This window comes from Schistocerca americana, chromosome 4, assembly GCF_021461395.2.
Source record: "Schistocerca americana isolate TAMUIC-IGC-003095 chromosome 4, iqSchAmer2.1, whole genome shotgun sequence".
Lineage (NCBI taxonomy): Eukaryota > Metazoa > Arthropoda > Insecta > Orthoptera > Acrididae > Schistocerca > Schistocerca americana.
The window spans coordinates 417,640,727-417,667,502 of NC_060122.1; the positions used below are offsets into that span (position 1 = coordinate 417,640,727).

The following is a 26,776-nucleotide window of genomic DNA, read 5'->3' on the forward strand; positions in this document are numbered from 1 at the left end:
GATTTCAGCTCAAGTCAGGAACTTAAAGATTGAGAAGAAGACTGGGTTTGTTTTACGTGCAGTTTCCTAATTTTGTACTTCCATTTATAGAGTAAGATTCCGTTTCTGACTGGAAATCTCTGTTGGCACTGTTCAATCGAAGCTCATCGTTACCACACTGTAACACAGCACATTAAGACTGCAGAGATGGGAACGCTCTTTAAAACAACTTGAGTCGCTTTGTGTACTCACGTACAAAAACATTTCTCTTTCGGATTGCTAGGTAACTCTGGAAATAGACCCCGCCTGTCTATCTTCGTGTATTCCAGGAGCACGTTTCTCAGTATTGTCGATGTCGTGAGTCGTGCATTATTACGCGTTTCAGGGGCGAATTTCATCTATGAGAGACCAACTGTGCAATTACCTCTGTGTAAATTAAATGTTCTTCCAACTGCACATTGTAACTTAATTTCACAAGTATTTCAGCTTATCACCTTCTTTAACAATGCCCAAATATTATCAGAAGCCCCTGTGTATCAAAGAGACGCAGGCAACGATTTTTATTAAACTACTTGTCCAGATCTCTAGACGTTAGTCTTTCCTGAAATTTATTACATATATTCGTCAGTATAAATATTTACGAATTTCATCGTTGTTAAAAAATGATACAGCCAAAAATATGTTAATTGGACAGAGAAGAGGATATTGAGAAACTTCTGGAACTCTTATTGAGTGACTACTTTACAGAGGAAGACATTGATAGCCGTGAATGTGAAGAATGTCACACAGGCGTTTCTACGATGATCGAGGACAGGGAGGAGAAATCCGATATGAACAGAGTAGCAAGAAATACATTTCGTGGTCTCATGGAGGCTATGAGAGTCTACAGTTTTATAAAGTTCTGTGCAAAGAGGACAGACAAATCATAAAATCTTGGTTCTGAATAAAATCACCCAACACCTCATCAAAAATAAAGAATCGCACAAAATTGGCTTACACTGCTGCTATGTGGGAAAGGGTAGTGAAAAATATGAATAAAATATACGATGTCTGGTGTCGCAAACAGATCAGGCAGGTTGCTTTTACTGAGAGAAAGGACTTTGTAGCATTATTTGACGTACGTGGATTGTAGAAAGCAAGGTGAATGAATCTCGAATAAATATGGAATACGACGGCATTCGAACTGAAATGCTTCGTCCAGATATAGAATTAAAACAGGTTTAGATCTCTTCGTTCAAGTCTAATGACAGAAAAGTAAGGTCCTTAACAAACAAAACTAATCACCTTCTGGCAGTCAGAGGTTGCTTTAAATGTTTAATAACCAACTGTAATAAATGACATCAAAATAGTGAAACATTAGAACTAACGTAAACTGTAACGCTTATGTGGCCAGTGCTGCTTTGTGCGATATATTCTTTCAAATCCTACCAAGTGTAGGGTAAAAATATTCGCTGTAGTTTATTACAAAATGTGTTAATGAAGTAATTTGAAAATTGGTGCGGTTAAACATGCCTGACGATCCTTAGCAAGTAAGTGAAAAGTACTGATATGAACTATGCCATCCTGCATTCCAGATTACATTTTTATGGTGCGATTGACGTTGAAGAAGGGAATTAAATGGAACTTGAAAGTTTCTCATTTCACAATGAAAATAAAATTTGATATAGTAGGGAATATGTGGTCTCCCTGTATTGCCTTATGAAATACAAAATGATCATTGGATTCCATTCAGCACTGAACGTCGAAGAAGTAAATAAGCGTATTATATGTTTCATGTATATTTCCTTTGAGGTGTATTAAACGCATTTTCCACTTGCAGAATGGGAGAATCTGAAATCCATGTTTCTCTTTGTCTCTGTCATCTACACATGGTGAACTTCTAGGGGTGAATGAGCAAAGGAGGAGTAATGACAAAAGTGAAACCAAACAAAATGTTACAATCACGAGGAAGAGATGTAAACAATGTAAGAAAAACAAAACAAATGAAATCGAAATACACTCCTGGAAATTGAAATAAGAACACCGTGAATTCACTGTCGCAGGAAGGGAAAACTTTATTGGCACATTCCTGGGGTCAGATACATCACATGATCACACTGACAGAACCACAGGCACATAGACACAGGCAACAGAGCATGCACAATGTCGGCACTAGTACAGTGTATATCCACCTTTCGCAGCAATGCAGGCTGCTATTCTCCCATGGAGACGATCGTAGAGATACTGGATGCAGTCCTGTGGAACGGCTTGCCATGCCATTTCCACCTGGCGCCTCAGTTGGACCAGCGTTCGTGCTGGACGTGCAGACCGCGTGAGACGACGCTTCATCCAGTCCCAAACATGCTCAATGGGGGACAGATCCGGAGATCTTGCTGGCCAGGGTAGTTGACTTACACCTTCTAGAGCACGTTGGGTGGCACGGGATACATGCGGACGTGCATTGTCCTGTTGGAACAGCAAGTTCCCTTGCCGGTCTAGGAATGGTAGAACGATGGGTTCGATGACGGTTTGGATGTACCGTGCACTATTCAGTGCCCCCTCGACGATCACCAGTGGTGTACGGCCAGTGTAGGAGATCGCTCCCCACACCATGATGCCGGGTGTTGGCCCTGTGTGCCTCGGTCGTATGCAGTCCTGATTGTGGCGCTCACCTGCACGGCGCCAAACACGCATACGACCATCATTGGCACCAAGGCAGAAGCGACTCTCATCGCTGAAGACGACACGTCTCCATTCGTCCCTCCATTCACGCCTGTCGCGACACCACTGGAGTCGGGCTGCACGATGTTGGGGCGTGAGCGGAAGACGGCCTAACGGTGTGCGGGACCGTAGCCCAGCTTCGTGGAGACGGTTGGGAATGGTCCTCGCCGATACCCCAGGAGCAACAGTGTCCCTAATTTGCTGGGAAGTGGCGGTGCGGTCCCCTACGGCACTGCGTAGGATCCTACGGTCTTGGCGTGCTTCCGTGCGTCGCTGCGGTCCGGTCCCAGGTCGACAGGCACGTGCACCTTCCGCCGACCACTGGCGACAACATCGATGTACTGTGGAGACCTCACGCCCCACGTGTTGAGCAATTCGGCGGTACGTCCACCCGGCCTCCCGCATGCCCACTATACGCCCTCGCTCAAAGTCCGTCAACTGCACATACGGTTCACGTCCACGCTGTCGCGGCATGCTGCCAGTGTTAAAGACGGCGATGGAGCTCCGTATGCCACGGCAAACTGGCTGACACTGACGGCGGCGGTGCACAAATGCTGTGCAGCTAGCGCCATTCGACGGCCAACACCGCGGTTCCTGGTGTGTCCGCTGTGCCGTGCGTGTGATCATTGCTTGTACAGCCCTCTCGCAGTGTCCGGAGCAAGTATGGTGGGTCTGACACACCGGTGTCAATGTGTTCTTTTTTCCATTTCCAGGAGTGTATATCTATTTGGTTCATGTAGTGCGTACCCCTGTCTCCAATAACACACTTTCACCTAAAAAAGGAACTGTAAGAACATATCAACTGCTTCAGGGAAGATGTACGATCCTTCACCTCTTAACTTCTTGTATGCTTAAAACTCCTATTATAACCACTGCTACAGTCAGTTACAACAGTTATTATCGTTTAGGGGTTCCTGTTTGCTTTACTGTGGGAAAGAGAACTAATTAAATTTGTCTTATTGTGTCCAAGACTACCTTCATTCGTAATTTGATTTTATACAAGGAGAAATAAAAAGTACATCCAAGAGATAGGTGGGCAGGATCAACGACTAACTCAGTGTTAAGTGCCTGCTCCTGTCATATACAATGTAAGTCCCATGTCTGCTTCTAATTGCCAATGCACTAATGTGTTTACTAGTCTACACGGGTGAAGGTTTTAATAGACACGGAGTAGTCTATCTGCAGATCGATATTGAATTCTGTCATACACTGTAAGAACCTCCACTTGAAGAGAGGCTAATCACAATCAGTCTGCTACGGATAGAGTTTTGAGTTCGTAAATGGAATATTTTAATAACAAAAATGGAGGAAAGGATATATCTCCTTACAGATATCCTGTATCAGTTTTGTTTTCGTTACCTTAAAAGCATAGACTTTTTCAATAAAGTAACTGCCGGCTACTTGTTCAGATGTAAACAACCTAAGATTGACTGACGGCTGTCGAGAAATTAGTGCTGACATTTGGCATACGGCGTAGGTAGTCAGCGTTCGATTTTTCCTTGTAAGCAGTCTTCTTACTGGTTTGCTGCAGCTATCCACTAATTCCTCCTCCAGGGGAAGAAGGGGACCTTTTAACAGACGTAATAATAATTTTCATACTGTACGTGTGATTCATCTCCAGTTTTCATATTCTTTTAATAAATATAGAGGGTGATTCAGTGATAATGTGACATACTTTCAGATATGATGGAGAAGGGTAAATGCTTGAGTTTGAGGTAAGGGATCCTGTTCCAGAAATGACCAAGACGAAAGTTAGAAGCGAATGTTGTTCTGATATCTCTGTAACTAGACCTATTCTACTGAATGCTCTTTGCTTTCCATATTTAGAGACCACACAAGCAAAAAAAGCAAAAAAATGTCTATTAAACGTGGGCTCTGAAGTTGTGAGCTCCATGAAACATATCTCTTCTAGTGAGCAAGTGCTCACAGCTCTTGAGATATGTGGTTTCGAGCCCATGATTATTAGACAATTTTTTCTTGCTTTGTGCATACTACATCCTCCAAAACTGGGGAAAGCAGAAAGCTTGCAGTGCAAGAGGTCCACTGTCAGTCGCATGAGAAAGATTTTCGCTTGTAACTTCCGATTCGGACATTTCAGGGTCAGGGCTACTTACCTCTGACAGCTTCATTTATCATTTGCAACAGCATCCACATATGTCGCTGAATGTATCTTCAAAATATACTCGTATCATTTTCCAAGACGTAGTTCAGGACATATGATGCTAAATACTGAGAGGCGTGCTAAGTTACTTGTTTACTACGCACTACCTCCACTCACAAAACATTTCGGAGACAAATGGTTCAAATGGCTCTGAGCACTATGGAACACAACATCTATCAGTAGGACGGGTTTCACCAGACATGGCCTGCACCTCAACAGGTATGGGAAGGGGAGGTTGGCAAAACTTATAGGTGACAGCATAGGTGGGGGTGGTGGGATCACTCATGGGAAAATTCCGGTAGTTGTGGGTGTTAGAGCTGTACCTTTTTTAGATTGAAGTCAGCTGATAGGTATTCCTGCTTAAGGGAAGTCTCTCTAACAAAGAAACCACTTTCTACAAAGCTTGGGTATCCGATTAATGAGGGAATTAGTATATTTCATCAAAATATACAAGGTATTAGAGATAAAGTTAGTGAACTGCTTATAGATGTTGACTCTGAAATTATTGGTATATCTGAACACTTCTTAAATAAGGAGATATTTCAGAGGCTTCCTTTACCAGGATACAGGTTGGCTGGCAGCTTTTCTAGGAGCTCTTTGCGGTGTGGGGGAGTAGCCATGTATGTGAAAAACGGTATCCCATTTGAGTCAATTGATGTTTCAAAGTACTGCACTGAAAAGGTGTTTGAATGTTGTGCAGGTGTGGTTAAATTTAGTGGAGCTAAACTTCTTACTGTTGTTATTTATAGATCCCCAGACTCCGATTTCACAACATTTTTGCTAAAGCTAGAGGTGGTTCTTGGTTCACTTTATAGGAAATACAAAAAGTTAGTTATATGTGGTGACTTCAATATTAATTGTATAAGTGATTGTGCAAGGAAAAGGATGCTGGTAGACCTCCTTAATTCATATAATCTTATGCAAACCGTATTCTTTCCAACGAGAGTGCAAGGGAACAGTAGAACAACCATAGACAATATTTTTGTTCATTCGTCATTATTAGAAGGGCATTCTGTTAGCAAAAAGGTGAATGGCCTTTCAGATCATGATGCACAAATTTTAAGTCTAAAAGATTTTTGTGCTGCAACACATGTTAAATATAGTTACCAACTTTTTAGGAAAGCTGATCCAGTTGCTGTACAGACTTTTGTAAACCTTATCAAGGAACAAGAGTGGCAAGATGTTTATAGTGCTGATACAGTAGACGATAAATATAATGCTTTCCTCAAGACTTTTCTCGTGCTCTTTGAAAGTTGCTTTCCGTTAGAACGTTCAAAACAGGGTACTAGCACAAACAGGCAGCCTGGGTGGCTGACTAAAGGGATAAGAATATCTTGTAGAACAAAGTGGCAATTATATCAAAACGTTAGAAACAGTCAAAATCTAAATGCAGCAGCCCATTACAAACAGTATTGTAAGGTGCTTCAAAAAGTTATTAGGAAGGCAAAAGGTATGTGGTATGCAGATAGAATAGCTAAGTCTCAGGATAAAATTAATACCATATGGTCAGTCGTAAAGGAAGTGGCTGGTCTGCAGAGACAGGTCGAGAATATAGAATCAGTGCGTAGTGGGGATGTCCGTGTTACTGATAAGTCACATATATGTACAGTATTTAATAATCACTTTCTGAATATAGCAGGTGAACTAAATAGAAACCTAGTCCCAACAGGGAATCATATAGCGCTCTTAGAGAATAGTGTTCCGAGACTGTTACCTGAAATGCTCCTCCATGATACTGACAAGAGGGAGATTGAGTTAATAATTAAATCACTAAAGACCAAGAACTCTCATGGATATGACGGGGTATCTAGCAGAATACTGAAGTATTGTTCCACGTATGTTAGCTCAGTACTTAGCCATATCTGTAACTTTTCCTTTAGGAGCGGTCAGTTTCCTGACCGATTAAAGTACTCGGTAGTGAAGCCACTTTATAAAAAGGGAGACAGGGATAATGTTGACAAGTATAGACCTATTTCTATGCCATCGGTGTTTGCTAAAGTTATCGAGAGGGTTGTATATACAAGGTTACTGCAGCATTTAAATTCACATAATTTGCTGTCAAATGTACAGTTTGGTTTTAGAAATGGCTTAACAACTGAAAATGCTATAGTCTCTTTTCTCTGTGAGGTTTTGGATGGATTAAATAAAAGGTTGCGAACGTTAGGTGTTTTCTTTGATTTAACGAAGGCTTTTGACTGTGTTGACCACAAAATATTACTGCAGAAGTTGGAACATTATGGAGTAAGGGGAGTAGCTTACAATTGGTTCGCCTCCTACTTTAAGAACAGAAAGCAAAAGGTAATCCTCCGCAATATTGAGAGTGGTAATGATGTTCATTCCCAATGGGGCACTGTTAAATGGGGCGTTCCCCAAGGGTCGGTGCTGGGGCCACTGCTGTTTCTTATTTATGTGAATGATATGCCTTCTAGTATTACAGGTGATTCAAAAATATTTCTGTTTGCTGATGACACCACCTTGGTAGTGAAGGATCTTGTGTGTAATATTGAAACATTATCAAATAATGAAGTTCATGATATAAGTTCGTGGCTTGTGGAAAATAATCTGATGCTAAATCACAGTAAGACTCAGTTTTTACAGTTTCTAACCCACAATTCAACGAGAACTGACATTTTAATCAGACAGAATGGGCATGTTATAAGCGAGACGGAACAGTTCAAGTTCCTAGGCGTACGGATAGATAGTAAGCTGTTGTGGAAAGCCCATGTTCAGGATCTTGTTCAGAAACTAAATGCCGCTTTATTTACCATTAGAACAGTATCTGAAATAAGTGACATTTCAACACGAAAAGTAGTATACTTCGCATATTTTCATACGCTTATGTCATATGGTATTATTTTTTGGGGTAATTCTTCTGATTCAAAAAGGGTATTTTTGGCTCAAAAACGGGCTGTTCGAGCTATGTATGGTGTAAGTTCGAAAACCTCTTGTCGACCCTTATTCAATAGTCTGGGAATTTTGACATTGCCCTCACAGTATGTATTTTCTTTAATGTCGTTTGTTGTTAGCAATATTAGCTTATTCCCAAGAGTTAGCAGCTTTCACTCAGTTAATACTAGGCAGAAATCAAATCTGCATGTGGAATGCACTTCCTTGACTCTTGTGCAGAAAGGAGTGCAGTATTCTGCTGCATCCATTTTCAATAAGCTACCACAAGAACTCAAAAATCTTAGCAGTAGCCCAAACACTTTTAAGTCTAAACTGAAGAGTTTCCTCATGGCTCACTCCTTCTATTCTGTCGAGGAGCTCCTGGAAGAGCTAAAAAATTAAGCAAATTCCAGTGTTACATTCTTGATTTTAATTATTTAAACTAACGACTTGTCGCCTGAGTATGTTTCTTATATTTCATTTTATCTGTTTCTACAATCGTGTTATAATTTCATGTATTGACTCGTTCCATGACCATGGAGACTTCTCCTAAATGTGGTCCCACGGAACAATAAATAAATAAATAAATAAATCTGAGGTCATCATTCCCTTAGAACTACTTAAACCTAACTAACGTAAGGACATCACACACATCCATGCCCAAGGCAGGATTCGAACCAGCGACCGTAGCGGTCGCGCGGTTCCTGACTGAAGCGCCTAGAACCGATTTAGCAGACAGTATACACGTGTATTGCTGGATGTACCACTAAAATTATATAGTTCAGGAGATACGTTGTTATGAACACTGAGCTGAGTGAAAGTGCAATTGGAAGACGAAGTGACGACGAACCAACGCTCATAATTAAATGACCAAAGCGTTCAAGTAAGAGATTAAGAGGGTAAATTAATGCATCTTTTGCGATGAAAGACGGGCTACTCACACAACGTATGAAACAAAGCTTTCATAAAAAATAATACAAGATACAGGTGAAATACGTCAACAAATACGTGTGAGATACGTGAAACATACTTGCAATATATTTGACATATGAGCACGCGGCCAAAGTCAAGAGTAGATGCTCATCCCAAACATATGGAACGATTTTAACCAAATTTGGTACACATATTACTTACGAAGTGGAAAGAAATAGTGTGAGGTTAAGAACCACCAGCGTCCTATTGTGTGAGGATGATAACCTGGAGAGAGAAGCGGAATGAGGAGATGGACAGAGCGAGGGGAGGAGGAATCGATCAGAGAGAGGGGAGTGGAAGGGATGGACATAGAAAGGAAAGAGGAAATGGCGGAGAGAGATTTGGGAAGTAAGAGAGAGACTGAGGGGCAAGAGAAGGAGGAGGAGGAGGAGGACGAGGAAGAGGAAGAACAGACAACGGGGTCATTACAGACGGAGCATGAGGTTAAGGAGGATGGAGGAATGGCATTGCCCTTTCAAAGAAACCATCCCGACATTTGCCTTAAGCGATTGAGGGAAATCACGGGGAAACTAAATCAGGATGGCCGGACGCGGGTTTGAAACGTCGTCCTGCCAAATGCGAGTCTAGTGTGCTAACTACTGCGCTTTTCCCCGCTCGATGTGAGAAAGAGGTAAAAGCAGGGGTGAACAGAGGGAGGGGTAGAGGAAATGACAGAGAAAGGGAAAAGGAGGAGATGAACAGGGAGGGAGAGGGGGAGATGGATTGAGGAAGGAGAATGGAGCAGAATAACGGGTAGGAGAAGATGGACAGGGCGAGGGGGAAGAAGAGGATGGACACAGAGAAGAGGAGGAGGCGATGGGAGAGGGAAGGATTGACAAACGGGAGAATGAGCAGACAGACAGATGGAGCAGGTAGGAGCAGATGGATAGAGAGAGGGTGGGAGAAGATGGACGGAGAGGGGGGCAGGAGGAAATGGAGAGTGGGTTTATTGGGGAGGTGAAATGAGAGAAGGGGTTGGAGGAGATGGACAGAGAGAGGTGAAAGAGGAGATTGGAATATTTTCGTACCTGTGTAAGGCCGGGTACTCAGCTAGTATATACTGTAATATAAACGCGCCTATCAGTTAGCTGGGTAAATGTTAGTGGTAAGGGTCGAATAAATAAATGAACTTTAATCGACATGTAAGGACTGTGAGGCAAAGCACGTGAAAAGCAACAACGAAGGCCGCAGCTGGACGAAGCACGTACTCACCGATGACGGCGAGATGAACGCGGAAGTTCCTGGAGGGCGAGCGCCGGAAGTCGACGCGGCAGCGGTAGAGAGCGTCGTCGCGGCGCTGCACGTCACGGATGGTGAGCGCCGCGACGCCGGAGGCCCAGGGCGTCGCCACAGGGCTGGGCGCGTCGAAGCTGGCGCGGTCTCCCAGCACGCGCCGCTCCTGCCAGTGCAGCGACGGCAGCTGCAGCTTGCCGCGCACGTCGTAGCTGCACGGCAGACACACGTACACGGCAGCTTTAGTTTCCTTGGTGAAAGAGAGGTTCATCAGTTCATGAAAGAATTTTTACTGCTTCAGCCACTAATATTTACTGGCATGTTACGTTTCGGCAACATTCTGCCATCATCAGATGCACTACAGTTAAATGCACATTAACCTGAAGTGAGGTGAGGATTATTTGCTGGGTGTGCCAGTGAGGTTCTGTACCGATTCTTATCGCTGTTGTAAAGGATTCATTAATTTGCTTATCTCACCTCAGCTAACTGTAACGCAACATGTTGCCGTCAGTTGTCGCGCTAATAAAGTTTATTAGAAATTGACTGAAGCAGTAGAAAAAATTTCTTAAATTTATAACACAGCCTCTGCCCTCAAACAGATCAATACAATATGTATAAAGCAAAGTTAAATATTCATCAATAACTCAAGTTGCAACTCCAGGGAGGATTACTAGAGCCATCTCTGGCGGCAACACTGTGCATTACGGACTTCTTTGTGTGAAGGTTTCCTCTAAAATGGCGCCCATTTGAGATCTTCAAGCTTCTCCGCAACACCATAGAAACATCTGAGTCGACCAGATAAAACGCCAGCAGCTAATTCTGAGCCCTTCCCTCTAATCAGTTCTTAGAAACTCCCACACAGTATGGCGGTTCTGGAAAGTAGATCGCACAGTACCCTTTTGTGGTGTCTTCTTAGAAGACGAACCGCACTCTCCCAGAATTTCCATTTGTGCTCAGTATAACAGGTCTACTCCAGTTCACATCCGTTTCCCCAGTTAACCCTCTATATATTCCAAGCTTTTTCCTCATGCATTACAGCGGAATACCACAGTTTTCAGTTTTATTTCGTCTGTGCTCTCAATGAACATTTAATGCTTTGCACTGCAGCTAGAGAAACTATTCCCTAGCAAAACTCGGAACTTTCTATAGGTAACCAGAAGCGGCATTTCACAGTAATCAACAGAATCACCATGAAATAATATTTCCAAGTACATAGATCGTTAATAGCCGTATCTAATTTTTCTGGGACACAGACAGTGACACTATCATTCTCATGAGTACTCGGCCACAGCGTTTGTTGACATTTGTGAGGTCTATTTCAGACAAGTGCCTACCTGGAACGATAGTCAGAAGCGAGGAGTTAGGCTCGTTTTGAAATTAACCTGGTAGAATATTTGCACACTGTACCCGCTGTACAGAGTTCTCGATTCAACATTTATCAGATCCGAAAACTTATACAGAGTATGTTCGCACGTTAGGAGGAGGAGTGGACTTAAATGTTCACCTTTTTATCATATAATAGCCATGGATTGCTGTGTGAGTTTCTTGGACTCATTTTCGAAATAACCCTCAACGTGTTGTAAATGTTTTGTCTTTCGTTTCTTTCATCGAATGGTTGTCAGGAAATCAGGAAATATACCATTTGCTTCCATAGCTAATTCTTGAGGTATGGCACGGAACGTGCACCTTTAAATGATTTCTTTTAATGGAAGCTCTATTTCACACGGAGCGTGAACTGCCGCATCTTTCATTGCATACAATGCATTAATCTAGCTCCTTATTCTGTTAATGGAACGCTTTGGCCATTCAGCTATCAGCATTACATCGTCTTCACTTCTATGCAATGTGATTCCAGATTTATACGCTCTGCAGTTACGGCGAAAGAAGCCGGCAAAACCCCTGCCACGTTATTAACGACTTGAAATCCTGCTCTCGCCAGAAGGGTTTTTAAGAATTCCAGACAGCTGTGAAATTTCAGATAAAATTCTTATAATTAACAGCGCGATTGTCAGGGATAGACTTCATTTGGAATATTGTAGGGATACTTTCATGGAATGTGTTAACATATCCTTAGCAGTAGTGGGTGCTTTTGAATCGTTTGATACTGCACTGATGTCGCGATCTTAGAATCCAGTTACTTAAAAGTATACTGGAATTACCACTTACCAACAAGTATACGTAATTGATATTTCCCAAATAAATTGGCAGTTAAATACGTAAAAATATTTAACTGTGAAACTAAAATATGAAGAGATGTTAAGAAAATGAGAAAAGTAACCTGCGAGCTATGCGATAAATTGGAAGAGGTTGTAACACAAAAGTCGGGAATTAAATGTTTTTATTTATTTTCATTTATTTCCTGGCACTGAATTTGGACTTGTTGTCTATGTACCACAGAAAGTCGTTTTACTTCTGTTATTAAAGTGATTGCGCATGTATTCTGCTCAACGTAATAGCAATATTATCCTGCTATGTTAGATTATAGTGTAGCTGCGTTTCTAATTGTAATATGTTAGTGTGTCAGTATATTACAAATAAGTTAGAAATACACGATAAGCTAAACTAAGATTAATACAGAGTGGTGAGACAGAGTCTGAAAATATTCGTTTCGCAAACAAAAGTCGCATTTTTTTTTCTTTTTTTTGCAATGTATTTATCCGTTCCAGACGCTCTTCGCTTTTACTTCAGGATGTCTTCAGTGGAATCTCTAATGAGACACTTTTTGTTTTGGTATGCAAAATTAGTAGATTATAAAACAATTTATGTCTTATTTTTTGCGTAAGTGATTACACATAGTTATTCACGTTTTTCCAATTATCTGCGTGTCCTCTCATCGGGTCACGTGCTGGAAGTCGCATTACAACTTCAATTATAAAACATAACCCCATTTTCATGTTAAGGACTTTTTTATTCACAATTTTCATATTCTTTGAATAATTGCTGTGGATTACTGTTATTCTTCTGTCAGTTGGGATTATGTTTCATGAGAAAAGTAATAGTTTGACCTCCTGCTTGTGACTAGATGAGAGGAAACGCAAATACGAGCCAAAAATTCGAATAACTGTAAGTAATCTCTTATTTACATAAAAATATGACATGACTCGTTTTATACTCAACAAATACCCAATATCAAAACAAGACTATTTCATTCTAGATTCCACTGAAGACGCCTTAAAGCAAAGGGCGAAATGTCTTTGAAACAAATTAAATACATTATAGCAAGAAAATTCGGTTTTCTTTGCAGAACGTGTATTCCTGTGCTTACTGCAAACACCCTTGACTGTCAGGAAAAGTTGCAAAGGTGTTGCAGGGGAGGTAGCTCTCAGAAATAATCGTTAAGAAAAAATTTTATACGTTGCTTCATGTCCTTGTTATTTAGAATTGTAGTTAGCTAATATAGTCGTTCTGCGCGCAAATTCCAGGACTGGCACGTGCTAAAATGCGGTAATGCACAGATGTGTGTTGGTCTGTGAGGATCACTTGTTCGAATATGTGTGAATTCCTAAGCGACCAAACTGTTTAGATCGGTCCCTAGACTTACTCACTACTTAAACTAACTTAAATTAACTTATGCTAAAAACAAGACAGACACCCATGCCCGAGGGAGGATTCGAAACTCCGGCGGGCTGGGCTGCGCAGTCCGTGACATGACGCCTCAAACCACGCGGTCACTCCACGCGGTACTTGATCAAATGCTCGTTACCAGTTAAAATATGCCTTTTTCTGAAGAGACAAATAAAAGCTAGCTTACAAAAAGCTCAATTTGTCCGGGCTGTTTGGCTAAGTTCAACGCTAAATAATTCGGAAGCGGCGCAAAGTATAGACTTTATCTTAACAATTATTTCTGACCACAACGTGCCCTGCAACACACTTACAAGTTTTTCAGACCGTATCTGACAGCCCTATATATAGTTGAATTGTCTATGCTGAGATTTATGATTACGACATTAGAAAAACTCTTTTATTACTGTTATACCACATTTATATCACCCCCGTACTCGAGGGTCGTGAAGAAGCAAAGAGATGTTACTACACCTCTCACTAAATATCAGCCTCTAGCAAGGTGATATGGTTCAGATCTCCAACTATTTGTGCATGTTGTGCTGTTTCATTCAACTGCGAGTCTATCAGAAGAGAATATGAACATATCTTCTTTCCTCATAGCTCTCCTCTTCACTGCCACTTCGCCTCGAGATTCTTCCTTTTGTGGCACTGGTTTCTATTTCCTTAGACTTCGGAGTCAGAATACCTGGAGTAAACCTTCGGCATATCTCCTCGACTATCACGAGTCCATGCCTGAGACGACCCAGACAGTATATTTCGCTTTACGTCTTATGGCCCTATTACTACGAGATCTACATAGTGTCAGCGCTGGATGTGTCACGTTCTTGCTGAATCAAGCATTCGAATTTTCTGCCGCAGTCGCACATCGCCGGCCTCGGAATATTATGTGGCGTCCTAGGAGTGATGTACGCCCGCAGTTAGTTTTGCAAGTGAATACATGCTAGAGCATGTCTCTCTGGATTTCAGTATTTACTACGTCTACATTACTCGGACGACACATCTGTAACGTTACCATTATCTGTCCTACAATGAAGAGTGACATGCCCTAGGGTTCCAATGTCACAACACGCTTAGCTGTCATCTTCTACACACTTAAAGCACTCAAAAGGAGCAGTAGGATCCATCCTCGAGATGAAGTAGACAAGACCTTTATTGAGAACTAAGTTGTTCGTTCTGCTGTGTCCTATTGCTAGTAATGCACTTGTACAAATTTGTTGCCACTCTTTGTTTACTGATATCGGTACTGTATTTCTACTGTTCAGCAAGTCACAACTTATTACCCGCATTTTTATTACGTTTCCTCCTCATAGCCAATAAATGGTTCCCCTCCTTTGGATCTCAAAGACTTGGGATACAGTTCTAGGATTTCTAATAGGGTCTCCATTTGAGTTGCCTTTAATACATTAGTGTGTTACAAAAGTATTCCCCTCTGCATTCTTCCGAAGATTTTCAACACTCTCCCTACCTCCGTTTGTGTGCCCAGACACTGGCTCTGAACCAACTACAGCTGTCAAGATAGCTTCATTATACGTTCCCACTACGTCATACGGTATTATGCACTGGACAATGGCGATACTAGCAATCTCGTTCATAATTCCTTTTGCTCAGTGGGACACTGCCTTTAGGTGGTCATAAGGAGTCTGTCTTTCATCTAGATTCTGACCGAGATACCGACACACCAACTGTTACTTGGAGGGTTAGTTGTTTAGTCTAATGGTCAAATTCTGTGTGACAGACAATCTACCTTTCATGTATGTTGTTTTACTTACTGCCACCTGCAAAATGTCTTCCAAGTGCCATCTCTGCACTATAGCCGAAGTTTCATTACATTTATTTTTCATCTATGGTCTGCAATCTCCTGATACAATACCCAGCAGCTCGTCTGCATATAGCGCAACTCCACTAACTTGCCGACTTCTTTCCAGCAGTCCAAGAGGACGCTCTATGTCCCAAAAATAGACCCACACATGGAAGCCTGTGACTCTCCTTCGCGATATCTTTTTGTAATACACTTGAGTGCTCCATTCTACTTTCCGATTTTAGCAGTAATTTACCAGTCTCAAATAAATACACACTCCAAGACAAAAAAAGGACGTAAATCGGTAGACGTGACGTATATGTACAGAAAAACAAACCTTTTCAGTTTCAGAAAAACTGGAATATTTATTCAAGAGAGAGCATTTCACATACTGAGCAAGTTAATAACGCATAGATCCACCTCTGGTACTGATGCAAACAGTTATTCGGCTTGGCATTGATTGACAAAGTTGTTGTATGTCCTTTTGAGGGATATCGTGCCAGATTCTGTCCAACAGGTGCGTTGGATCATCCAAACCCCGATATCGTTGGAGGATCCTGCCTATAATGCTCCGAATATTCTCGTTCGGGGAGAGAGCAGGTGACACTATAAGCCAAGGTAGAGTTTGGCTAGCACGAAGACAACCAGTAGAAACTCTTGCTCTGTGTGGGTGGGCATTATCTTTCTGAATTATAAACGTATGATGGGTTGGGATGGAGGGCAACAAAACAGGCCGTAGGCCGTCGTTGACATACCGCTGTGCTGTGAGTGTGCCACAGATGACAACCAAAGTCTTCCTGATATGAGAAGAAATTGCGTCCCTGACCATCAGTCCTGGTTGTCGGGCCGTATGGCTGTCGACAGTCAGGTAGGAACCCCACCGCTCTCTTCGGCCTGGAGTCTCACTGACTGAAATGGAATCGTTAAAATTCATGAAGAAACCTTCAGCTGTCATTTGCTTTGCACAATTCGCTACTAGTTACGGTCAATGATCATAATCAAACTTTTCTGGAAAACGGCATGGAAGTTATACCATAATTAATACAATGTGCGTTACTAACTGTCGAAGTGGACCTGTTCCTCGACGAAAATTATCGTACACATGTATTGTCTTAAAAGAGCCAATTACTTTTGTTTAAATGAAGGTATAACTTTCCTGCCGTTTATGCCAACTAAGTTTCATAATGGTCAATGACCAAGATTAGTTGCGAATTGTGCAAAATAAATGACAGGTGAAAGTTTCCCCAAGAATTTTAACAATTATTTAGCGGCTGAATACCCCCGCTCTGCTTCGAACTGACGCCCGATGACCGGCGGATGCGTGTCTGGAGAGGTCCCAGTCACAGTGGATTAGAGACCTCACTGTCGACTGCAATAAGGCCCGATAAGCAGGTGTGGCGGTCTAGATTTCATTTCGTAGCAGAACAACTTTCGTTGTCTTCAGCGGCACCCTTACGCCCCGCTTTATTGCTTTTCATGGCAAGCCATCCAGGACTTATATTTCAGAAAAGTAATGACCACCTGCTCACTGCAATTGTTTCTACTGCTTGTCTTCGTACTTGCCAAGTCATACCTTAAATAACATGAATACTGACAGCCGTCACTTAACTATTTTATTTGGTTATCAGTTTCGTTGCCTCATTGGTACCATCTTCAGGCCCCTGTACAAAAAGATATGTTATCTAAACGTCTGTGCTGTTATATTGATCTATAACTTCAACTGGTTTCCGTAGATTTGTAGAACTACTCTGTATGTGTGGAGAGTCCAACTCTGTAGAGAAGTTTTGGAAATCTACGTAAGCCAGTTGACGTTATTGATCCATATAATACCACAGACGTATAGATGGCTTCTCTAGGCTGAAGATAGTGCTAATGAGGCACCGTAACAGGGAACCAAATAAAATAATTAATAAAGTTACGGCTTTCACTATTTTCTTCTTCAAGTGTTGCTATGAGATATGAGGTTGTATTTTGCCGCATTTGTAAAAATTTCAGATTCTTCCATTTTAGTACTGTAGAGTGTACTAAAACTATTTGAAATATATTGCTAATTCTTCAGGTACAGAATTTTATGGTGAGCAAAATGCTACAAATTCTTATAACTCTTTATGTAACATGCGGATGTTTAAGTCATTTTCGTCGGTGGTGCACTACCTTTCATCTTGAAGCAGAAAAAGGTCTTTTACCATGTGACACTTCCAACTGAACTTAGTTTCTTATTGTTCTTAACAAAATTGGTGTTTCTTTCCATCAGCTATTGTTAAAAAGGTATAACTGGTATTTGGTGATACTTCAGCTTAATTTCATTTCACTTAGTGTTTATTGGTGCGTAGAGCAGTACCAGTGTAACAGACAGAAGATTAAATACAGTAATTTTAAGATACAGTACTGATAAGATTTTGTCGATTCCAAAGACTTAAAATTCAGTCAAATATTTATTCCTGGGTACATGAGGATGTTGTACCTTGGAACATGTTTTCATATTTGGAAAAAATCTTAATTTTCTGGAGTAGTTAAAAAGTTAAAGTCGTCTTAAAAAACAGGGTATGAAGATACATTCAGCTTATAGAGACAAAAATCTGGATATTATACCAAAGCAGGACACACTCCCTTGCTGCTACTGGTGACACATTGTACGGACTGTTAATCGGCCTCTTAAGTAGCCACTGTTGTTGGCTTTATTCTTCTTCATCGTCCACTGGTAACAGAAGGCTTAGAAATTCGGCAGAGTCCTGTACCAGCTCCTTGACATTACCAGTGACAACAGAATTTCTTCTGTTATTTTGAAAGGCGCTGCCTACGAATTCATATCCAAACTTTTCGTGGCAACACCTTTAGCCATTAATACTATTGCTACTACGTGCTCCTCATGTTCATAACTGTAATATCCCTTTTCAAAATAGCAATAGCCTGTTGCTACTTCTGGGGCTTATGGAGGTGATCCCACAGAGTTACCACGTTCTTGGATGCATACTTTATTCAACCCTAGTGCTTTCCATACTTCTCTCATGACAACTATGCTCTGCATGGTGTTTATTTGCTTAGCCATTATCATTTTGCTCTCCATCATAGGCAACCTTTGGGGAACGGTTAGTTTGAATTTCATAGCGGAATTTGTGACAATATTTGCAGGAAGTGAAGTAAATCCACAGGGATAAACAAATTTGCATAAAAATCGCTGTACTGCATAGCCACAGCCGGCTGGAGTGGCCGTGCGGTTCTAGGCGCTACAGTCTGGGCCCCGCGCGACCGCTACGCTCGCAGGTTCGAATCCTGCTTCGGGCGTGGATGAATGTGATGTCCTTAGGTTAGTTAGGTTTAAGTAGTTCTAAGTTCTAGAGGACTGATGAACTCAGAAAATAAGTCCCATAGTGCTCAGAGCCATTTGAACCATTTTTTTGTATAACCACATCATACTAACTGCAAGACAGTGAAGTACCAAAAATAAATTTAATTAACTGTATCAAATGCATAACAAGTCTATTCAATACATTCTGCCATACGTGATTTATGTTGTCAGACCTCAAATCCTAAAAAAAAATTGAGTAACAAAGGCATGAAAGATTAATAGCTGCCAGAAATTTGGACAGATAATCACAGAACACTGTGTAAATAGTGTGGCTGCGAATGTGTCGAAATATCTTTATGTCAGTTGTGCCTTACTATGAGTAGCGTTTACAAAATATGACATTTCGATACAAGTACGTTCAAATTAGTTCTCTTTAAGTAGTTGATATAAGGATTAGTATTATAAGATCGTATAGCACGAAATTTCCCAGCTTTCTTCGAACTTGGTCATTGTAACCATCTCATTGGAAAGTAACGAAGACCAAGTGTAGCGTAGGTGTGGAAATCGTATTTCAGATGATTATTCAACGCGTCCTTAAATTTTTAGCGGCAGAGCATCTAATGTGGACGTACAGGGACTATTATGTATCTTTGAAATTCTCTCTTTGCATTTTGAGACCGCTCGACTTAGAAGTTACGAACAGTCGTAATTTGGGAGTAGCCATGGAGTGCGCATGTACCAGCATGGTTCTGCGGCATAATCCAATTGAGGAATTCTTGCATAGACGTGTGGTTTCTTGGAAGTGGATGTTTCACTATACTAGGATGATGGGCACAATTCATACGGTCGTTATTGGAACTGGCTTTTATGACGGTGAGATTATAGCCTGATATGCCATACTTAAGGAAAAATGTAAAATGGTTCAAAAGGCTCTAAGCACAATGGAACTTAACATCTTAACATGTGGTCATCAGTCCCCTAGACTTAGAACGAGTTAAACCTAACTAACCTAAGGACATCACACACATCCATGCCCGAGGCAGGATTCGAACCTGCGACCGTAGCAACAGCGTGGTTCCAGACTGAAGAGCCTAGAACCACTCGGCCACAGCTGCCGGCGAAAAATGTAAAATAGCTCTATGAAACTTAGAACAAACATAGAAACAGATGGTACAGAGTAGTAAAGAAGGTACCTGAAAGATATAAGAAATGAGACGAATTGACACTTTTATTCAAAGAGAATAATTACGCTCAAGTCACAACGATATTTGATGCTCCACTGGGCATTACGAAAGGCGGGACATGTTCCTGTACACTTCACTTCTCGATAAATGACGGTACGTCAATCATTGTCGAACGTGATCGATTTGGTTGGCGAAGTAATGGTGTGGAGAAGCATAATGCCGCACAGGCGCACGGGCCTCCAAAATTTTGCAACACAATACACTCACCACTCAACATTATTGTGACACTGCAACCTTCTCCATGCGTGTCTTTTCAGTGGTGCGTTCGACCCTGCCTTCATTTTCGTGGTTGACAATGAGCGATCGCTTCGAACTGCGTGGTTGGAGGAACTCTCGAAACGAGAGAATGCTGGCGATTGGACTGGACAACCCTTTCGGCCACACGTGTGGCATGCGTTGGGGAAACGCATTGCAACACGTCTAGATACACCAATGACCATCCAGCAGCTGTAGACCACGCTGGTCGAGCAACGGATCGACCTACCACAGGAACTCCTAACCAACCTTTTGGCCATCGTGGGCGCCCATTAGTGAGCGTGCATCGCCGTCCGTGGTGATGGCACGCCCTGCTAAAAACCCTGTCACAAATACGTATTGTCAAGGTGTCCATCACAAGTCGTAGTGATTCCAGTGCAATTATTGTCTTCCAATGTAAGTTTCATTTCTGTTCACCTCATTGTGTATGTCTTTCAATCACCTTCTGTACAGCCTGTAACAGCTCTCTCTTCGTATGGTCCACGTTTTATCGAGCTATATCTCTGGGCAGTGACACATCAGGCGTATGTCACCTTCGTCTTTAAGCTTTGCGCACCAGTGTAGTATTAAGGTGTGCCATAATAATAAGCCCAAATTCATAATTTATATGTCAGTGGGCTATAAAGTAATATCTCATAATATTTTCCTAAGGTACGTCGCCGGAACTACGATAGGCTATCGCGCACGTATCATGGTAATATTGTTGTTGTCTTCAGTCCTGAGACTGGTTTGATGCAGCTCTCCATGCTACTCTATCCTGTGCAAGCTTCTTCATCTCCCAGTACCGACTGCAACCTACATCCTTCTGAATCGGCTTAGTGTATTCATCTCTTGGTCTCCCTCTACGATTTTTACCCTCCACGCTGCCCTCCAATGTTAAATTTGTGATCCCTTGATGCCCCAAAACATGTCCTACCAACCGATCCTTTCTTCTAGTCAAGTTGTGCCACAAACTTCTCTTCTCCCCAATCCTATTCAATACCTTCTCATTAGTTACGTGATCTACCCACCTTATCTTCAGCATTCTTCTGTAGCACCATATTTCGAAAGCTTCCATTCTCTTCTTGTCCAAACTAGTTATCGTCCATGTTTCACTTCCATACATGGCTACACTCCATACAAATACTTTCAGAAACGACTACCTTACACTTAAATCTATACTCGATGTTAACAAGTTTCTTCAGAAACGATTTCCTTGCCATTGCCAGTCTACATTTGATATCCTCTCTACTTCGACCATCATCAGTTATTTTACTCCCTTAACAGCAAAACTCCTTTACTACTTTAAGTGTCTCATTTCCTAATTTAATTCCCTCAGCATCACCCGATTTAATTTGACTACATTCCATTATCCTCGTTTTGCTTTTGTTGATGTTCATCTTATATCCTCCTTTCAAGACACTGTCCATTCCGTTCAACTGCTCTTCCATGTCCTTTGCTGTCTCTGACAGAATTACAATGTCATCGGCGAACCTCAAAGTTTTTACTTCTTTTCCATGAATTTTAATACCTACACCGAAATTTTCTTTTGTTTCCTTTACTGCTCGCTCAATATACAGATTGAATAACATCGGGGAGAGGCTACAACCCTGTCTCACTCCTTTCCCAACCTCTGCTTCCCTTTCATGCCCCTCGACTCTTATAACTGCCATCTGGTTTCTGTACAAATTGTAAATAGCCTTTCGCTCCCTGTATTTTACCCCTGCTACTTTAAGAATTTGAAAGAGAGTATTCCAGTTAACATTGTCAAAAGCTTTCTCTAAGTCTACAAATGCTAGAAACGTAGGTTTGCCTTTTCTTAATCTAGCTTCTAAGATAAGTCGTAAGGTTAGTATTGCCTCACGTGTTCCAACATTTCTACGGAATCCAAACTGACCTTCCCCGAGGTCCGTTCCTACCAGTTTTTCCATTCGTCTGTAAAGAATTCGCGTTAGTATTTTGCAGCTGTGACTTATTAAACTGATAGTTCGGTAATTTTCACATCTGTCAACACCTGCTTTCTTTGGGATTGGAATTATTATATTCTTCTTGAAGTCTGAGGGTATTTCGCCTGTTTCATACATCTTGCTCACCAGATGGTAGACTTTTGTCTGGACTGACTCTCCCAAGGCCATCAGTAGTTATAATGGAATGTTGTCTACTCCCGGGGCCTTGTATCGACTCAGGTCTTTCAGTGCTCTGTCAAACTCTTCACGCAGTATCTTATCTTCCATTTCGTCTTCATCTACATCCTCTTCCATTTCCATAATATTGTCCTCAAGTACATCGCCCTTGTATAAACCCTCTATATACTCCTTCCACCTTTCTGCCTTCCCTTCTTTGCTTAGAACTGGGTTGCCATCTGAGATCTTGATATTCATACAAGTGGTTCTCTTCTCTCCAAAGGTCTCTTTAATTTTCCTATAGGCAGTGTCTATCCTACCCCTAGTGAGACAAACCTCTACATCCTTACATTTGTCCTCTAGCCATCCCTGCTTACCCATTTTACACTTCGTGTCGATCTCATTTTTGAGACGTTTGTATTCCTTTTTGCCTGCTTCATTTACTGCATTTTTATATTTTCTCCTTTCATCAATTAAATTCAATATTTCTTCTGTTACCCAAGGATTTCTATTAGCCTTCGTCTTTTTACCTACTTGATCGTCTGCTGCCTGCACTACTTCATCCCTCAGAGCTACCCATTCTTCTTCTACTGTATTTCTTTCCCCCATTCCTGTCAATTGTTTCCTTATGCTCTCCCTGAAACTCTCTACAACCTCTGGTTCTTTCAGTTTATCCAGGTCCCATCTCCTTAAATTCCCACCTTTTTGCAGTTTCTTCAGTTTCAATCTGCAGTTTATAACCAATAGATTGTGGTCAGAGTCCACATCTGCCCCTGGAAATTTAAAACCTGGTTCCTAAATCTCTGTCTTACCATTATATAATCTATCTGATACCTTTCAGTATCGCCCGGATTCTTCCAGGTATACAACCTTCTTTTATGATTCTTGAACCAAGTGTTAGCTATGATTAAGTTATGCTCTGTGCAAAATTCTGCAAGGCGGCTTCCTCTTTCATTTCTTCCCCCCAACCCATATTCACCTACTATGTTTCCTTCTCTCCCTTTTCCTACTGACGAATTCCAGTCACCCATGACTATTAAACTTTCGCCTCCCTTCACTACCTGAATAATTTCTTTTATCTCGTCATACATTTCATCTATTTCTTCATCATCTGCAGAGCTAGTTGGCATATAAACTTGTACTACTGTAGTAGGCATGGGCTTTGTGTCTATCTTGGCCACAATAATGCGTTCACTATGCTGTTTGTAGTAGCTAACCCGCACTCCTATTTTTTTATTCATTATTAAACCTACTCCAGCATTACCCCTTTTTGGTTTTGTATTTATAACCCTGTAATCATCTGACCAAAAGTCTTGTTCCTCCTGCCACCGAACTTCACTAATTCCCACTATATCTAACTTTAACCTATCCATTTCCATTTTTAAATTTTCTAACCTACGTGCCCGATTAAGGGATCTGACATTCCACGCTCCGATCCGTAGAACGCCAGTTTTCTTTCTCTTGATAATATTAGAACGAGTAATCTCTTTTTCACCGTCGCTGCATTTCTTTTCATTTCTGTAGCCCATAAACTGATTTAATTTTACAATTATGTAGGGTCACTCAACTATTTTCCTCGCGGCCTTTGTACCATAAAAGCTTTGAACATACTCCTGGCACCTACGAGTTAAATGCCATTGCTCTCACATTTGAATTTAATTATATAGTTTTTCTGTACCGTCAATTGCTTTTATAAGGGACAGTATAAATTGCAAAGTACCAACGAAGATTTTAGATGATTTTGATTTGAGTGTTTATAGGCAATTTTCAGAAAAGACGGAAGATGTTTTGGGGCTTTGGAACTATGTTCAAGTGATGTAACTACTTTCATATAGGGAGGATAACAGTTTACTTCGTTTATTTTCCTATTACTGCAGTTGAACTTGCAGACTTGAAATGAATAGAGCTATATTATCCAGTGAAATGATATCAGAGTCAGAGAGCCCAGTTGCATTAGACATAACACTTTCTTTGAAATGGAAACGCAGTAAAGCTGAGCAAACAGTGTTACATTCACTTTGAACAAAAAATGTATTACTGTCGAACCAGGACAACAGAGCACTCTCCCTCTTCTTAAAAGTTCATCAACAAATATTAATTCGCAATGTGGTATAGATGCATGACTAATTCAGAACGATAATTTGTAGAAATCTGGGACTCACAGAAGCGTAGGAATCTTCAACGTGTGTTTACAGAGTACTGGAATTAAAACCGAAAATGGTGCAGCAAATGCCGGTGATATGAGAAAAATATTGACGAAGAGACAAGAACTCTCTAAAAATGCGATTATGAAACAAAGGAACGTAAGGCAGGATGAGGTCCTGTCTAGAGAACGATCGTACGGTAGTTAATTTCCATTAAATTATCGGAGGCGTCGTCCAGATCCGTCATTTGCATATTTTGAAGTCGAAGAGGAACTATTTTACATTGTATATTAACTTTACCAACTTTTCCGAATGATACCACGAAAACGGAAGAGAAGGTGTCGTTATCTGTCGACGAAGTGGAAAAAAGTACAAACCAAGTAACTTTTCCTCTGAAACGTTGAATATGTATAGGTGAGAGGTAATGTGGGACTGTCGCGTTCATTAAGTATGCGTGGAAATCCAGTTGATTTCGGATCGCTGATCATTTTGGCAATAGTGGGATGTCCTCAGGTGCTTTGTCACACATGTTCATTTTTTTTTTTTTTTGGACTTACTGTCGTGGTTCAGCTAAACGTATTCTGCTGGATTTCTTTATGGGTGACATTGTTTTACAGTGTTTGGAATGTGAGCACTTTTGGGAATATATTCTTGAGTGCTGACGTTACATCTAGTCGTACACTTAACATGAAGATCAGAGCGCCGAATTATTTTATGTACATTATGCGACCAAGATTCATATTAGTTTCTGTGGTCTTTGGCACATTGGTTCCTGAAATATTCGTGACTACAGTACACTTTTTCAAAAAAATTCTTACTTACTCCAAATGATTGTGTTAGTATGTCGAACTGTTTTGACTTCTCGAAAATGAAGTGGGTGAATAGTGTGTAGTCACTAAGACGTATTTTTCACAGGAGACTGGCTTCTTTCCCGAGTTGAAAACGTGTGACAGAATACTATTCACGCTCCTGTCTGCTTGCATCTAAACTTAGTGTACAACTGCAGTTGTTCTTCTGAGTATGACAGAAGTGATCCTCAAAGTATAGCATAATCAAAAACAATTTTCCACCCAGTAACGAGTTTCATACGAAATTAACTCACTGTAGTATGCGATTTAATAAAAATTCAGAGTGGAATTTTATCAGATACTGTCCCTTCTATTAAAGTAATTATCGATTTTTAAACCAGATTTCCTAACTCAGGTCAATTTTATGGTTTCGTAGATGGTACGAGGGGTGTTCATAAGGAATGCAACAAGTTTTCTTAAAGCACGTTAGTTTAGCCGGTATTCCAGTACACCCTATTTCTCAACGTAATCTCCATTCAGTAAGATAGCTTTCTGCCATCCTGCTGGGAGGGTTTCTATGCACGCATGATACCACCCTACTAAGTCGGCTTCGGAGCCTATGTCTTGCTGCATCAATAATCTCATCAGCCACGTACTGCTTCCCGCGGAGTGCATCCTTCATTGGGCCAAACGGGTGGAAGTCGGGAGATGCTGGATCTGGGTTGTAGGTTGGATGAGGAAGAACAGCCCAGTCAAGCTTTGTTGGCTCCTCTCGGATGCTCCGACATCTGAGGGATCTCGCGTCTTCAGGGCGAAGGGTTGAAATGGCTATGAGTACTAGGGGACTTAACTGCTGAGGTCATCAGTCCCCTAGAACTTAGAACTACTTAAACTAACCTAAGGACATCACACACATCCATGCCCGAGGTCGCGCGGTTCCAGACTGTAGCGCCTAGAACCGCTCGGCCACTCCGGCCGGCATGGCGAAGGGGTAGTTCATTCGCATATTTGTAATGGCGTACACGCTGTAGCTGTTCATTGTCCTGAGGGTGGCACATTATACCTCAGAGTTGATTGTGGCACCCTGAAGGGGGATAACAAACAAAATAACACCTTCAGAGTGGCAGAAGACAATAGCCATGACTTTTCTAGCCGAGGTTGTGGTTTAGACATTTTCTTCGAAGAAGAGGTGGAATGGCGCCACTCCATAGATTCCCGTTTTATTTACGGTTCGAAGTGATGAATCAATGTTCCATCATATGTGGCGGTATTCGACAAAATATTGTTACGAACATACTCGTAACGCGCAGGCAATTCCACAGATGGTAATTCGTTTCTCTTTATGGTCTTCCATTAGGCGGCGACAAACCCTGCACTACTAACAGAGACGTCCAATTGTGCAGCGAGGTGTTTCATTGTAATCAGTCGATCACGTCTAATGAAAGTGCCTCCACGTTCCAACATTGCAGGAGTCACAGCTGTGTGTGCCCGGCCAGCAAGCGAAAGATCGTACAGGCTTGTGCGACCTTGTTCCAATGATGACAGACGCCCCGTCCAACAATTCGTCTTGCTTTTCTTCACTGCCAGGTATTCTCAAACATTCTGTAAGAGCCTATCAATATCTGCAATACTCTGGTTTCCACCAAAAGTATCCCAGTCAC

The 26,776-nt window shown here is 41.5% G+C and overlaps 1 protein-coding gene across 1 annotated transcript in view; it reads right to left on the reverse strand.

Annotated features, from left to right (window-relative positions):
* Positions 1-26,776, reverse strand: part of LOC124613141 (nephrin-like) — an 840,812-nt gene that overhangs the window by 305,984 nt on the left and 508,052 nt on the right. The window contains exon 3 of the mRNA XM_047141759.1: positions 9,911-10,143. Coding sequence (XP_046997715.1) covers positions 9,911-10,143 — 233 coding nt within the window. The remainder of the gene's footprint in view (positions 1-9,910; positions 10,144-26,776) is intronic.